The sequence below is a fragment of the Mobula birostris genome, chromosome 3 (assembly GCF_030028105.1).
Source record: "Mobula birostris isolate sMobBir1 chromosome 3, sMobBir1.hap1, whole genome shotgun sequence".
Taxonomy (NCBI): Eukaryota; Metazoa; Chordata; class Chondrichthyes; order Myliobatiformes; family Myliobatidae; genus Mobula; species Mobula birostris.
In genome coordinates, this window is record NC_092372.1 from 190,599,378 (window position 1) to 190,615,326 (window position 15,949).

Genomic DNA, 15,949 nt, shown 5'->3' on the forward strand with positions numbered 1-15,949 from the left:
ATAATGTGTTCCCAGAAGCTGTGCCCCTCAGAACCATCCAGGCCAAGACTGTGGTAAAAGCACTCAGCAAGTTTATCGCACAGATACGTTTACCTAAAGAAATTCAATCTGACCAGGGTAGCAACTTCACTTCAAAAATGTTCCAGCAGGTAGTTTCTGAGCTGGGAGCTCACCAGATTGTGTCATCTGCCTACCACCCGGAGTCTCAAGGGGCTCTGGAGAGGTTTCATTCCACTTTAAAAACTATGATTAAGACCTACTGCCATGAGAATGACAAGGACTGGGATGAGGGGATACACTTACTACTTTTTGCTGTGAGGGACACCATTCAAGAGTCCTGGGGTTCAGCCCGTTTGAGCTCATTTTCGGCCAGAGGCCCAAAGGACCCTTGACCCTGCTCAGAGAGCAATGGTCTAACCCAGAAGTGTGTTTCAGCGTGTTACACTATGTCTTAAAATTCAGAGAAAGGCTTAACAAGGCCTGTGACCTTGCCAGGAAGAATCTGCAAAACTCCCAAATTAAAATGAAACAGTGGTTTGATAAGAGAGTGAGGGAGCAAGTGTTTGAAGTTGGAAACAAAGTACTGGTGTGTTCCCTCTTGTGACCAACCCCCTCCAAGCAAAATTCCATGGGCCCTACTGCATAGTGAAGGAAATTGATTCTTTGAATTATGTTATTGAAACTCCTGACAGGAGGAAGGCCACACAGTTGGTGCACGTTAATATGTTGAAACCGTATCATGATGCTGAGGCGGTACCAGTAGGGATGACCACGAAAACAGGGAGTGGGGGGGCTGAGGAACTTGATAATGAGGAAAAAAGTCATTTCACTAAACTGAGTATTGTGTCCACGAGACTTAGGAATTCCCTTATCTTAAAGGACCTTACTGATAAGGTTTGTCATCTAGGGCCTGCACAAAGAGAGCAATTTCAGGAACTAATTAGGAAGCACAAAGATTTATTTCCTGACACACCAAGATGGTGCACAGGGGACAGTGCATGATGTCATTATAAATTCAGCCCAGCCCATTAAACAACATCCTTACAGAATAAACTTCGAGAAAAATAAAGAAGTTGAAAAAGAGATCGGGTACATGCTCGCAACTGGTATTATTAGGCCATCTACCTCAGACTGGGCATCACCATGCGTCCTTGTGCCTAAACCGGACGGTAGCATGAGATTCTGTACTACCGGAAAATTAATGCCATAACCAAGACGGATGCTTATCCTATCCCCAGAGTGGATGACTGTGTTGATAAAGTGGGAAAGGCTAAGTACCTCACGAAGATTGATCTGTTGAAGGGATACTGATGTGTTCCATTGATTGACAGGACCAGAGAAATCTCAGCGTTTGTTACACGTTCAGGGCTGTATGAATACAATGTTTTGCCCTTTGGGATGAAAAATGCACCAGGGACATTTCAAAGAATGATCAATTCGGTGATTAGAGGGTTAGAAAACACAGAGGCCTATATTGATAACCTAGTGGTCTGGAGTGACACATGGGAAGAACATATTGCAGCGGTAGAGAAACTGTTCGATAGACTTTCTAAGGCCAATCTTACAGTGAACCTTGCTAAAAGTGAATTTGGCCATGCCACAGTCACGTATCTGGGGTATGTGGTGGGCCAAGGCCGGCTGGCTCCTGTACAGGCCAAGGTCCAAGCGATTGCTGAAGTTCCTGTTCCAACTAGTAAGAAAGCTTTGAGAAGGTTTTTAGGGATGGTTGGGTATTATAGAAAATTCTGTAAGAACTTTGCTGACATCGCTCTCCCCCTAACAAAGCTCCTAGGGAAGAGGGAAAGGTTTGCATGGAATGACCTTTGCCAGGAAGCATTTGAACAGTTGAAATCCATCCTATGTTATCATCCTGTGCTCAAAGCACCAGATTTCTCAAAGCCATTCTCAATCGCCATAGATGCTAGTGACAAAGCTACTGGGGCAGTACTGTTACAGAAGGGTGCAGATGATATTGAACACCCAGTAGCTTATTTCTCAAAGAAATTTAATGTGAACCAAAAGAATTATTCAACTGTTGAAAAAGAGTTATTGGCACTTATTCTGGCCTTACAACATTTTGAGGGCTATACTTGTCCTGCCCAAAGACCTCTTGTGATTTACACAGATCACAATCCGCTGGTGTTTTTAAATAAAACGAAGGATAAAAATAGGAGGTTGTTAAATTGGAGTCTAATATTGCAGGACCTTGATTTGGTAATCAAACATGTAAAAGGTACTGATAACATCATAGCTGACTACTTATCCCGATGTTAAGTTGGAAACTGTAACCATTTTTGCTTTGTCATCTGATGTTTTTTTCTCCCTGTATTGTTTAAAACTCTGTGATGGACATTTTTAAAAAATCGTCTTTGACAATTTTTTTCCCCTGAGGAAGGGGAGTGTGAGGGGATCCAGGAGTGCCCCTATTGACTGTTCGAAGAGAGTCAGAGAGAGACATTTAAAACTGATGGTTTGTTTGGAAAGGAGAAAGAGACGAAGTTTGTTTGGAAAGGAGAAAGACACGGGGTACGTGACAATTCTAACTTCAAGCATTAACATGTGTTCAAATATATGAGATCTTTTTCCTCCCTAATCTAGTTTGCTTCTTGATTGTGCATCACCCTGTCTGACCGGATATTAAGAAAAGTTCATTATCTCCTGTGTTTGTTGGTAATTCTGTGCTAGGGTTGGTGACATTGAGGTGCGTGGAATTTAGTTTCAATGTCCTGTATACACCTTTCCCACTGTTCCAGAACTGATGATTCTGTTTTCTTCATCTAGCACATTTCATATATCTATTTAGTCTGGCTTTACAGTATATTCACCAAGCTTTTGTCTTAATGTATCTATAAATTGTAAAATGCTTTTGTTAGGTTGATCATATCTTCTTCTATTGACTTTGTACTTCCTTAGCTTTTCTCTTAATTTTCTTGTTTGGGTTATCCATTTTATAGTCCATCATGCGGGCTACTTCTGCTCTTAAGATTCCAATTTTGTTTCTTAATCTCCTCTTCCATTTCAGTGTTCTCATTTCACTCAGTTTTGGATTCTATCAATGAGTGCCTCTATTTTATTGTATGTAGTTCTTCAAATGTTTCAAGCTTTCCTAAATATTGTGATAATATAATATTGTTGACAGTATTAACATTTTTTTTCAAATTTTGATCATGTTCTGCTTTGCTATGCAGAGTCTTTTTGTGCCCATGCATTCTGACACTGGGATGTTAAATGTTAGGATAATTTGGTCTGTAAGCTTAGCTTTGGTATCAGCATTCTGTGGAGGCTCTACAGTACATCTATGTTGCTACTATTACTGTCAGGTTCTAAAATAGTTTTTGAAGTAATTCTGTTTTAATTAGCACCTTGAAGGGTGGCATTATCCTTAGTTTATTGTATAGCATTGTTGTAGTTTTCAGGATGGTTTCTTTCTAGCTCTTGTGCAACTTCATATTTTATTTGGTTTAACATGTCTATAGGAATTCAGTTTTTTATTAATATTTCTTTTTTTTTATATTTGCACAGTTTGTTGTCTTTAGCTCATTGGTTGTTTGTCCATCTTGTGTGCAGTTTTTCATTGATTCTATTGTGTTTCTTTCTATTTATTGTGAATGTCTGCAAAAGTGAATCTCAAGGTTGTATCTGGTGTCATATACTGTACGTACTTTGATAATAAATTTACTTCGAACTTTGAATAGTAGTGGGTCTATGCCATGTCAGAAGTGCAAAACTTTTCATGAATGCTCAATTATCATCTTATGCACAGCTGAATCTAAATGATACTTTTGAAAAATATCAGGGAGATTTCCCAGTTTCCTGAATGAAACATCCTTTGTCCATCACCAAATCTTGTTTTGCATGAACAGCTTACAAATAAAAATAATTCATTCATCCTGCGTACGTGAAATCAGACTCAAATAAATATTTTTGGGCTATGCAAACAAGAAGGGAGGGAAGCAGCCGCTTTTATCAAACAGATGATGATGACTGACGGTGATAATGGAAATTGTACCAGCTATCCGTAGTTGCTGCTGTTCCCACAGTGACCTGAACTCACTGTTATAGCCCTGATTCCACACATCTCAGCCAGAGCACCATAGACCTGGTCCAGCCTGGCTAAAACCATTGGTCAGGAGCAGAGTCTCCACAGAGGGTGATTCATTGGTGGAGGAGCTCTTGCAGAGAGTGGGGATTTGTGCTGGATTTTGGGTACTCAGGATATCAATACCTCATCATATAGCCTCAAAAGATTTTTTTTTTAATACACATCTCTAGATGTACAGACCAAGAATGCTATGAGGTAGTACTAGGTATAGTGCAGGTAAAATTAGGCATGTTTCTGCAGAAATACTCACTTCTACTAACCTAGTAAAATATGTGTGAGTTAGGCTTTCCACAAGACCCTTATTTTAAGAAATTACCATTTTTTCAATGGAAAATCTACTATCCTTTGTATTATTATTATTTCTCCCTTAAGGTTTCTGACCTTGTGCAAAATCAAGTACTTAGCAAAGAAAAAAACCTAATTAGGTTATTACAGTCAACAGAGAGAATTTAGGCTTTCAATTAAGTGCAAAACAAGCTGAGAGCCTCCAGTCATAATTCTGCCAGCACGGACCATGGAACAGCTTTTACACTGACTACAATGCAGAGGAGACCATTCAATCCATTGCCTCCCAACGATGTAATCCCATCAGTACAATTCTGCCTTTGGTAGCTCCGAAAAATGTTTCCCACACAACTCAGTGCTGACTCTTTTGCCATTTTACCTTCTGTATATAGAGGAAATTTACAGTACCAACATAATAACTTGCTTTCGGTATGGGGTGTGGTAAACAAAAGCATGGGTTTGGGAGTGTGGGAAACAGGGAAAACATGTAAATGCCACACAGAGAGGAACTGAGATCGGGAACAAACCTGGATCCCTGGATCAATGGGACAGCAATGCTAATGTAGCCCCAGAGAAAACAGCACAACAAGTCTTCTTCTTCTTCTGGCTGTTACTGGTGGTTGGCAGTCCAATTTACACGGTGCATTTCCGGGGTGTGGAGTAGACAGTTGGGAAATAAAACCCCTACTAGTTCTTTATCAAATGAAAACTAAATTACCCCCAAAATCTCAATGATTGTAAACAATTAAAGACAATATAGTCAATTAAATTAAAGTCACTTCCATAACATAGTAAAGGTTTTAAATGAAAACTATCAACCCCCCAAAGATAGCAGTGCAACATGCATTTGCTTTCTTTCAACCTTGTATGCCTCAATTTGAAAATGAATGTGCTCAACTGTTTCCCAATGATGACAAAACCTACACAGCCTGGAGTGATGTTTTCCAACAAGATTAAAGGAATAATTAAGCATAGTATGCCCTATTCTAAGTCGAATCAATATAATTCCTTCCCTTCTTGTTTTACCCCCTTCTCCCATCAATCCAGCAGTTTTGTGTATTCTGTAAGGGTGTCTCCCCCTATTCCCGTTATCCCACAGGTCTTGCCATAATCCCCTAATTCTTAGCCCCACTAACCCCTTAGCTTCTGATTTGCAATGTGGAAGGTTTATATCCACAGTTGAACTTTTAACAGCCTCTTTGGCCAAACAATTAACCCACTCATTCCCCTCAACACTTCTATGTGCAGAGACCTATAAGGATGACATGTAAACCAATACTTTATATATGAAATAAAGTTTGAAGAGCTTCCAGCAGTAAATCTAACCTACTGCTAGAATTTTTAAGATTAGTCAAGGCTGAAAAAGAATCTGAACAAATTATAACTTTGCAAGGACAAATTTGCTCCATCCACTGTAAACCCAAAATGATGGCAACCAATTCTGCTGTATACAGTATACTGATAAATATCAGTATATACAGCAGTATATACTGATAAGACATTATTTTTTCCTATAATTCAGACACAAAAACAGCCACACCAACATTCCCAGTTAAATTATCTTTTGATCCATCAGCAAAAATAGTTAACATATCACAATATTTTCCTTTAACATACTGATGAACCAGCAGACTCAGCGCAGTGAGTCGAATCAGTTGCTAACAAGACTCCACCCACCCCATACGCATCGACGGGAAGTCTGGTTTTGAATACGCCACATTGCAGTCACTGATGGCGTTATTTTAATAGCCATGTAAATGAATAAGCATGCGCAGTGATCTCCAAATTATTGCTTCTTCCTGATTTTGAACACATTTTGAAGAGATAAAGGCGAGGGAGTTTTGCTGAACTTTGCTCATGTCCTGTTGTAAAACAAACTGTGTTGAGCAAGTTTTCAGGGCAGCTTTTAAGAAGCTCGGGAAGATTGTGGGTACAAATCCCTGGTGGTTCCTCACAATTCCTCTCCTTTTTTCCGCGGGACTCGGCGTAGGTTTTTATTTTTTACCGGTACTTGAAGCCAATGATTTGGAAGAGCAATTTACACCTATCGACGGGCCAGCAAAGGCCGAGAGAGAGTTTATTAAGCAACATTTTCCAACCAATGATTCTGAATTGTTCTTTGAACAGAGACTTTACACAGAGGGGACGTTTGCTTCCTTTATTGCTGTATCGAAAGGTAACAACATCCTTACCATTGATGCGTTTAAAGAGATTGTATCACTTGATGAAAAGGTGAAACAGTTTAATATTTCTGATAATAACCATACCATGAGAAACTATTCTTCTCTTTGTGCATTGAGATCAGGCTCTTGCATTTCAAATGCTATTTTAAACTTCATAAAAGACAATCTGGAGAGCACCCAGTTTACTTATCCAACAATGAAGGGAATTTTTATTGGTTCAACAGTTGGAGGTGTAAAATTAAAACCAAAAAGCAATATCATGGAAACAGCAAAAGCAATTCAAATTGACTATTATTTACAAGAAGATACGGAAGAAATGAAAGAGAGAAGTTTGCTGTGGCTCAAAAATTTCCTTTCCGCCTTTCCAAAGGAACTGATGAACCTGACGGAAATTGAGGTTAGTCTTTAGTGTTTACATCTTTGTAAGTGATGGATGAATGGAAATGTGCCACTTATGAGAAACTGTTGCAGTAGATGTTTGCAGTTTATACTGAACTTTGATAATGAACAAAGCATCATCTTTCACTCGTGCGAGCTCATACCTGAGGGTGATTACACAAGAGGAAATCTCTCCTTCTGTGACCTGGCTATTTTTTGGGGTTTTTAGTAATCTGCCAAATTTATCATGAATGAGCAGGTAAACACCAACAATAATTCACAGATCATTGAGTTTTTTGCCAATCCTGCAATTTTCACTTTCTTTCTAAGAGCAGAAATAATTGTCGAAATGGGTAGTATATTGAATAATTGTGCCTTTCTGTTGCCCTATATTGGAAAAACTGTTTAGAGTCAGATGTTCTTCACTTTGAGGAAACTGGAAACATAAAAAAATTCCACACATCCTCGAGTTCATCTGTACTCAATTCGTTCAACTTCAACAGCTTGGGATTCTGCAGTGTTTTAAACTCAGCGAAATGTCCAAAAGAACTTCATGCTGTCACCAAAGTGGGAAAAAAAAATGACATAAAATACAGGAAGAGATAGCAGAGCGGGAAAATATTTTAAGGAGTATTTTAGAGAGGTAAGAGAATAACATAAAGATGTTTAGGTGCAGGCACCTGAATGTTGCTGTGATTAAAATAAAGGAGGCACAAAAGAATGTGTAGTATTTACAGAGCACAGTTATCTGGCTTTGATATTGAAGGAGACCATCAAAATGGACAAAGGGACGACCATAGTGTGATTTGAATGTAAGTAGGAGAATTTTAATCGAAGACATTTGCTGCTTTGCAGTTCTCAGACCATACATTCATAACCCTAAAAATTAAACAATTGTCACCTGGGAGTCTGCGATTATACTATTTCCCTTGGGTACCTGGCTTTTCACCATTTAGAATGCAATCTGTTCAGCTCTTGTTAATCCAAATTTGAAAACCTCACAACTGGCCTGAACAATTTTGGTCATAGATAATATTGCTTTAGTTTCAGCCCAATATGAAGCAATCACTTATTAATACAGTCTAGCAACATTGGCTTGCATTTTCACCACCATCTGGTTGAATGGGCCGAGACTTGCCTTTTCCAATCCTGACAACACTGTTGTAGCTGAAGAAGCACCATCAATGGTTTCTTGTTCTTCCCTCAGAATATTGGGGACTTTGCCTCCTTTCAACTTCCCATCTGCTGCTTAGTGATATTTAATATAAACAAAGTGTTTGTTTTACATCCAGCAGTTGATATCAAGAAGGTGCATCACCTTCAGTGTCTCTCTTGCCTCTTTTGTTTCCTTTAGTTTGTCATTATTTTTGTCTAACTTAGATCTAGTCCTTGATGAGCAAAAGTTTCCTCCAATTCATGTCATGCTAAAAATTCTGTTTGCTATTTTTTTTTACTCAGAATCAGATTTATTATCACCGGCATGTGACGTGAAATTTGTTACCTTAATTTGTTAACTAGTTCAATGTAATACATAATATAGAAGAAAAAAATAAATAAAATAAAAATAATAAATGAATCAATTACAGTATACATATATTGAATAGAGTTTAAAACGTGTAAAAAAAAACAAATATGGGAGGCAGGGTTTAAGGGTCGGCACAACATTATGGGCCGAAGAGCCTGTACTGTGCTGTACTATTCTATGTTCTATGCTAAAGCACTCACTCCACCAGGGCTATTAAGGCTCAAGTCCCTTAAGGCTGTTACCATACTCTGGGTTAAGGTTGTCTGAAATAGACTACTCCCTCCCAGCTCCCCCAAAACAGAAAGCCAAAATCCGAGAAGTCAGATAATTTCCTCCAAAAGTCTTTTCTTTGTTGTCAAGGGATTGATATCAGTGGCATCCCTTCTGTCATGTAGTAAGGAGTCTTCATACAAATTCAGCAAACTGATCTGTTGGTCCAATGCGCAAATTCAAATACCAACCCCAGGAATGTATCACAGGAGCACCCACCACTAATCAGCATCCACCACTTTGCCATTCTGTAAAGCAGAGGGACACAAATGCACTTGGTCCTGATTAGTCACTGTGTATTTAGAAAACACAAAAACAATAGAACTACAAGATTTGCTCCCCAAGTACTTAATTCCCTCTGAAATGTGGGCATCTCGTATCTGGAATAAAGTAGTCCAAATTTCTACTCAAATTTCAAATGTCCAGTATGAAAAATGAGTAATCCATAAAACCAATCATATGGGGGAACAAATAACAGATTAAGACACAGTAAACACGTAACTGTCATGGTCCGGTCCGTGAAGTCTGTATTCCGGTTCACGGTCCGGTCCATTGACCCGTGCTCCAGGTTTTCTTATCTACCCTGTTTCTGTTCTTGTTGAGCTAATTGAGGCAGCTGATGCTTGTCGGGGCTGGCTGCATAAATACCTTCAGAGACCCAGGTGTGGCTGCTGGATTGTTCTTGTCCTTACTCCTTGTACCCCTTGCTCTGCCTTCTGTTTCCTTGCCTGAAGCCCTGCCCTGCCCTCTCTTGCCAGTAACTCTCGCCTCGCCTGAAGTTCTCGTCTCGTCTCGCCTTGCATTGCCTGAAGCCTTGTCTTGTCTTGCTGGTAAATCTTGCCTCATCTCGCCTGCAGTCTTGTCCTGGAGCCACCCTGTACCTAGCTCCCTTCCTGTCCCTTGCCTCCGCCTAGGTAAGCCAGGCTGTCTTGCCGTTACCTGTGGTTGGTTCTGTCCCTTCCTGTCCCTTGTCTCTGTCAGGTGGCCATCCACACCCTGCCCAGGAGGAGCCTGCCAAGCCTCCAGCCTCGCTTCAAGTCTCAAGCCTCCAGCCTTGCCTCGCCTCAAGTCTCCAGCCTCCTGTTAAGCCTCGCCTCGTCTCCTGCCTAGCCTCAAGCCTGAAGACTCCAGTCTCTAGCCTCTTGCCAAGCCAAGCCAAGTCTCTAGCCTCTAGCCTGAAGACTCCAGCCTCGTCCTGCCTGCCTGCCAAGCCTCATCCTTGCCTAGTTCTGGGGTCCGAGTCATAGGCAAGACCCAGGTACTGGGTGTCCTTGTCCAGTCTCTGGCTCGGAGTCCAAGCCCGGGCTCCTAGCTGTCTTGTTCAGTCCCGTTCCAGGTTCCTGGTTTTCCTGTCCATGTCCTTGCCATCGCCCTGTATCCTAGTCCTGTCCCTAGTACTTCAGTGTCTGTGTCTTGTACTTGGGTCGGTGCCAGCCACCTCCTTATGACAGTAACAGATTTAAAAAAAAAACAAACGAAGTAAATGAACAAGAAACGAAGTAACAAATCAGAACACAAAACACAAATCACAAAGCCCAGGCTGTACTTTTCTTTAAAACTTCCTATGAAACTGCAAAAACTTAAGACAGTTAATTTCTCATAGAAACAACATAAGGGAAAAAGCAACTGGGTGGAGCCCAACATATTCACAGTGTCTCTTAAAGGCAAGTAAACTGACATTTATGGCCATGCTTCATATTTCTCCACTTTCAAATCATTCACACTATTTACAGGAGAGGGTCAAGGGAGATTGATGGGAATAAAAGGGTTAACATTTGAGGAGTGTTTGGCTCTCAGCCTGTATTTGCTGGAGTTCAGAAGAATGTGGGTGGGGAGGGGATCTCAATGAAATCTATTGAATGTTGAAAAGCCTCGATAGAGTCGGTGTAGAGATGTTTCCTATTGTGAGGGAATCTAGGACTGGACTCGTGTTGGGCACGTGGCCAAGTGGTTAAGGCGTTCATCTAGTTATTTCTAGGTCGCTAGTTCGAGCCTCAGCTGTGGCAGTGTGTTTGTGCACTTGAGCAAGGCACTTAATCACACATTGCTCGAGTCTGTGTGAGGAGTGGCGCCCCACACGGACTTCCAATCTGCGCCTTGTAAGGCATGAAAATGCCCGATGCAGGCCTCTCATGGTCTGAGTCGACGTTCCCTCCCCTCCCTCCCTAGGACTGGAGGGCCTAGTCTCAGAATAGAGGGATGTCCATTCAGAACAGAAATGAGCAATTACTTTAGCTAGAGTTTGGTGAATCTGTGGAATTCATTGCCACTCGCGACTGTGGAGACCAATTCATTGGGTATATTTAAGGTGGAGATTGATAGGTCCTTGATTAGTCAGGGTGTTAAAGGTTACAGTGAGAAGGCACAAGATGGGGTTGACGGGGATAATAAATACGCGATCAAGGAATGGCACAGTAGACTCAATGGACTGAATGGCCTAATTCTGTTACTATGTCTCATTGTTTTATGATCTCATGGACTTTGACGATTCTTAAAATGAATGATGTTTCAACGTTTGGATCTTGTTGTTATAAGGCTGGAGAGCTTTGCAAAAGCTGCTTTAGAGTGTTCCAAAATTGCAGGAAGTGTCAGAGTGTTCAAGCAAACAGGTGATTAATGAGCTGCTAGTCAGTAGAATCACTTTGCCTAAGTGTAATGGGATTTGAGAGTGTGTAATGTCAGAGAACAGCTCCATTTCTAACTAAGAGAAATCCATTCAGTGGATTACTGATGGATGGATGTTGGATGCTCTGAAGAATGCCTTAGGACTGACATAATTTTCCTCCAATAATCACAAACACTGGTAAAGTGAGGTCTCCAGCAGCAGAGCCTCTATCTCTGGAGACAGCTTATCTACTGATGTCTACTATAAGCCTACGGACTCTCACAGCTACTTGGACTATTCCTCTTCTCACCCTATTTCTTGCAAAAATGCCATTCCCTTCTTGCAATTCCTCTGTCACCGCCGCATCTGCTCTCAGTATAAGGCTTTTCATTCCAGGACAAAGGAGATGTCCTCCTTTTTTAAAGAAAGGGGCTTCCCTTCCTCCACCATCAACTCTGCTCTCAAACGCATCTCTCCCATTTCATGCACATCTGCTGTCACCCCATCCTCCCGCCACCCCACAAGGAATAGGGTTCCCCTTGTCCTCGCCTACAACCCCACCAGCCTCCAGGTCCAACATACTATTCTCCGTAACTTCCGCCACCTCCAACGGGATCCCACCACTAAGCACACCTTCCCCTCCTCCCCCCTCTGCTTTCCACAGGGATCGCTCCATACGCGACTCCCTTGTCCATTCATCCCCCCCATCACTTCCCACCAATCTCCCTCCTGGCACTTATCCTTGTAAGCGGAATAAGTGCTACACATGCCCTTACACTTCCTCCCTCACCACCATTCAGAGCCCCAGACAGTCCTTTCAGGTGAGGCGACACTTTACCTATGAGTCGGCTGGGGTGATATACTGCATCCGGTGCTCCCGATGCAGCGTTCTATATATCGGCGAGACCCGACGCAGGCTGGGAGACCATTTCGCTGAACACCTACGTTCTGTTCGCCAGAGAAAGCAGGATCTCCCAATGGCCACACGTATTAATTCCACGTCCCTTCCCCATTCTGATATGGCTATCCATGGCCTCCTCTACTGTCAAGATGAAGCCACACTCAGGTTGGAGGAACAACACCTTATATTCCGTCTGGGTAGCCTCCAGCCTGATGGCATGAACATTGACTTCTCTAACTTCCGCTAATGCCCCACCTCTCCCTCGTACCCCATCCGTTATTTATTTATCTTTTATTATTATATAATTTTTTCTCTCTCGCTCTCCTTTTTCTCCCTCTGTCCCTCTCACTATACTCCTTGCCCATCCTCTGGGCTTCCCCCCTCCACCTTTCTTTCTTCCTAGGCCTTCCCTCATATCCCTTTTGCCAATCAACTTTCCAGCTCTTAGCTCTATCCCTCCCCTTCCTGTCTTCTCCTATCATTTTGGATCTCCCCCTCCCCCTCCCCCTTTCAAATCTCTTACTATCTCTTCTTTCAGTTAGTCCTGACGAAGGGTCTTGGCCCGAAACGTCGACTGTACCTCTTCCTAGAGATGCTGCCTGGCCTGCTGCGTTCACCAGCAACTTTGATGTGTGTTGCTTGGAATTCCAGCATCTGCAGATTTCTTCGTGTGTGGCAGAGTATTTTTTTCTGTTCAGATTTATTCCTTCAGTTGTAATATTTATTTGTGCTTCCTTGTTGCTGAGGACAATCACTCCAACCTCACCATTGGAGATGGTTTATTTTTGGACCAAGAGGTAATAAGGTGCATTAGTGAGGTTTTTTTTCGGTAGAAGCCTAAGTAACCATTGTGGGGCAGATTATTGATGAGTAAGGGTCATTTGTCATTTGCTTCTTGATTTTGTGTGTTTATGAGATTGGGCTTGGGTGGATATGTCCCTTTTTTTTTGAAGTGGCATATCTTAGTTATCTTAAAATTATTGGATACATGCCACTGTTGTCTATGCATCATATCAGCTTGGCTAGAGGCAGGACTAAATGTGAGAAAATACGATAACAAGTAGCCCTCCTCAGAGTCACAGCATTGTTCCCCTTACTTTTGTGAACACATTGGAGAGCCAAAATAGACATCAAGGAATCAGATCTACATGATAATTCATTTTATGGGATGTGGGTGTTACTTTCAAGGACTGTATTTATTACCCATTTCTCATTGTCCATGAGAATGGCGAGTCTGAACTGCTGTGGTCCTTCCCACAGTACTGCTGGATAGGGAATTAGAGCATTTAGATTAAATAACAGTGAAGAAACAACCATGTATTTCCTGCAGGAAATGATGTGTCCATGTATTTGCCGCATATGCTTTAAGATTATCAAGGTGATGGGTTGGGAAGGTATTGCTGGAGACATCTACTTACTCACAGGTGGTCCTTCAAGATTGAGATTCATTTGTTTCCGCTCCAGTATGATGGGTTCTGAGCTAGCTGATAAGATGCTACCAATTTAGGATAGGAGATACTTGATAGGAATGGGAAATTTGGGACAAAGTAAACTCCTTCAGGGTTCCTGTGTGCTTTCGTTAAATGGATGAGGTTTTTAATATCATTCAAATATTCTTTTCCATTTTAGAGATCATGGTGCAGGGACTCACTAGTCATATGGTGGGGATACAGGTTTCCCCTGCCATTCGAAGGTAGAGTGTTCCTATGAAACGGTTCGTAAGCCGGAATGTCGTAAAGCGAAGAAGCAATTACCATTTATTTATATGGGGAAAATTTGTGAGTGTTCGCAGACCCAAAAATAACCTACCAAATCATGCCAAATAACACAAAACCTAAAATAACAGTAACATATAGTGAAAGCAGGAATGATATGATAAATACACAGCCTATATAAAGTAGAAATACTTCTCTACAATCATTGCCGCACTGTTCTCCGCAGCAAAAATCTCACGCAAGCGCTCTCGGCAGAAACACGGCACAAGCGCTCTTGGCAAAAACACTCTCTCTAGTAACCTTTAAGCTATGAAGCTGCCAAATCATACCAAATAACACAAAAATACACAGCCTATATAAAGTAGAAATAATGTATGTACAGTGTAGTATCACTTACCGGAATTGGGAAGACAGTGCCGAGCACACTGATGATGGTGTGTTAGGCTGGGTCATCGGAGAGTGGGGTGGTGCAGTAGTCCCCACCCTCCAGGCCGCCGACCGATACCAATCCGCGAAGCATGCAGTAGTACAGCAGTGGCCGGGGTGCACCCAGCACATCTTTAAGAAAAAAAGCCAAAATAAACAAGCTAATTAATTACACATAAATGTCGGCCCAGATCAGAGGCGACACAATCAGCAATCGCCCCTGATTGGGGCCAATATTTACGTGCCAGGCGGCACCTAATTAATTAGCTTGTTTATTTTGGCTTTTTTCTTAAAGATGTGCTGGGTGCATCCCAGCTACCGCTGCATTCTCCGTGGATTGGTATTGGTTTGCTGCACGGGGGTTGGGGTGTTGGGACACTGGGGTGTCATCTCATCATCGTCTGTTTCCATCAGGGCAGGGAGGTCATCTTCGATATCTGCCTGCCTCGATGTCGAAGGTCGAGGTTCGTCGTCAGCTTTGGCTGATGTGGAAGGCTTGCTTGACTGCTTAGCCTCGTGCATTTTTCTATCATACAGTTCTTTGTAAGCACTCAATCCATCTTGCAAATATGCCCTAAACCGACATAACCTTTCAAAATTAAAGTCATACTTTTCTGCAATAATTGCAGCGAAAATCTCACGCAGTTGCTTCACGTTCAGTTCCTGGACGACTTCACTTTCGGTCCGTTCACTACTGGATTCGGTTTCGATTGTTATCCTTTCCTCTTCCAATTGCATCAGCTCTTCATCTATCAGTTCTTGGTCATGGGATGCCAAAACCTCTTCAACATCATCTTCGTCAACTTCCACAAGCCAAACTCACTTTGTCCTTACTTCGTTCACCACAATCGAAGCGCTTAATTATGTTTTACTCTAAGTGTAACACCCTTACAAGCTCCTTTATGCTTTTCCGATACCTTAGAACTCATCTTGCTAACGGCTGCTCACAGGCTCGTGTTTAAGCAATGCCGGCAAGAATGCAGTTCCCAGTCCGGGGGAGAGCGGCTGCTCGGGGTGTGCACTGCCTTTTTTCGTAACAGTGAAAACACCTCCTGTTAGCGAAAACAGGTAACTAATGTAGGTCTTTCGTAACAGTGACGTCTCGTAAAGTGAACATTCAAAAAGCGGGGGACACCTGTATCGCCTTCAAGGAGATTTCATGGACATGCTTGAATTGTTTTCTTTCTCCGTCTAGTAATCACTTCCAGTGGAGCTCAGAATAGAGCGCTTTTTTAAGAAACAGTTATCAGGCATAGCAGAGTTGTCTGTGAATGGCCCAGGTTGATGCTGAAGAAAGAAAGTTTAGAGGATTTCAGAACAAAAATGTAGATGGGTTAATTAGTGGATAAAAATGTATATGGGTTGTAAGTTTGCAGGTGACTCAAGTTGGTTGAGTTATGAACAATAAAGGTTATTAATGGATACAGATCAGTTATAGCTGTGGATGGAGAAGTGGCAAGTAAAGTTTAATATGTGCAAGTGTGAGGTGTTGCACTTTAGGAGGTCAGGTCTAAGGGGAAAGTATACAGCTAACGAGACCTTTAGCAGCATTGATGCAC

The 15,949-nt window shown here is 41.9% G+C and overlaps 1 protein-coding gene across 1 annotated transcript in view; it reads left to right on the forward strand.

Moving 5' to 3' along the window:
- The first annotated feature begins 6,192 nt into the window (after positions 1-6,192).
- LOC140195499 (patched domain-containing protein 3-like) overlaps positions 6,193-15,949 on the forward strand; it is a 42,676-nt gene continuing 32,919 nt past the window's right edge. The window contains exon 1 of the mRNA XM_072253881.1: positions 6,193-6,967. Coding sequence (XP_072109982.1) covers positions 6,245-6,967 — 723 coding nt within the window. The 5' untranslated portion in view covers positions 6,193-6,244. The remainder of the gene's footprint in view (positions 6,968-15,949) is intronic.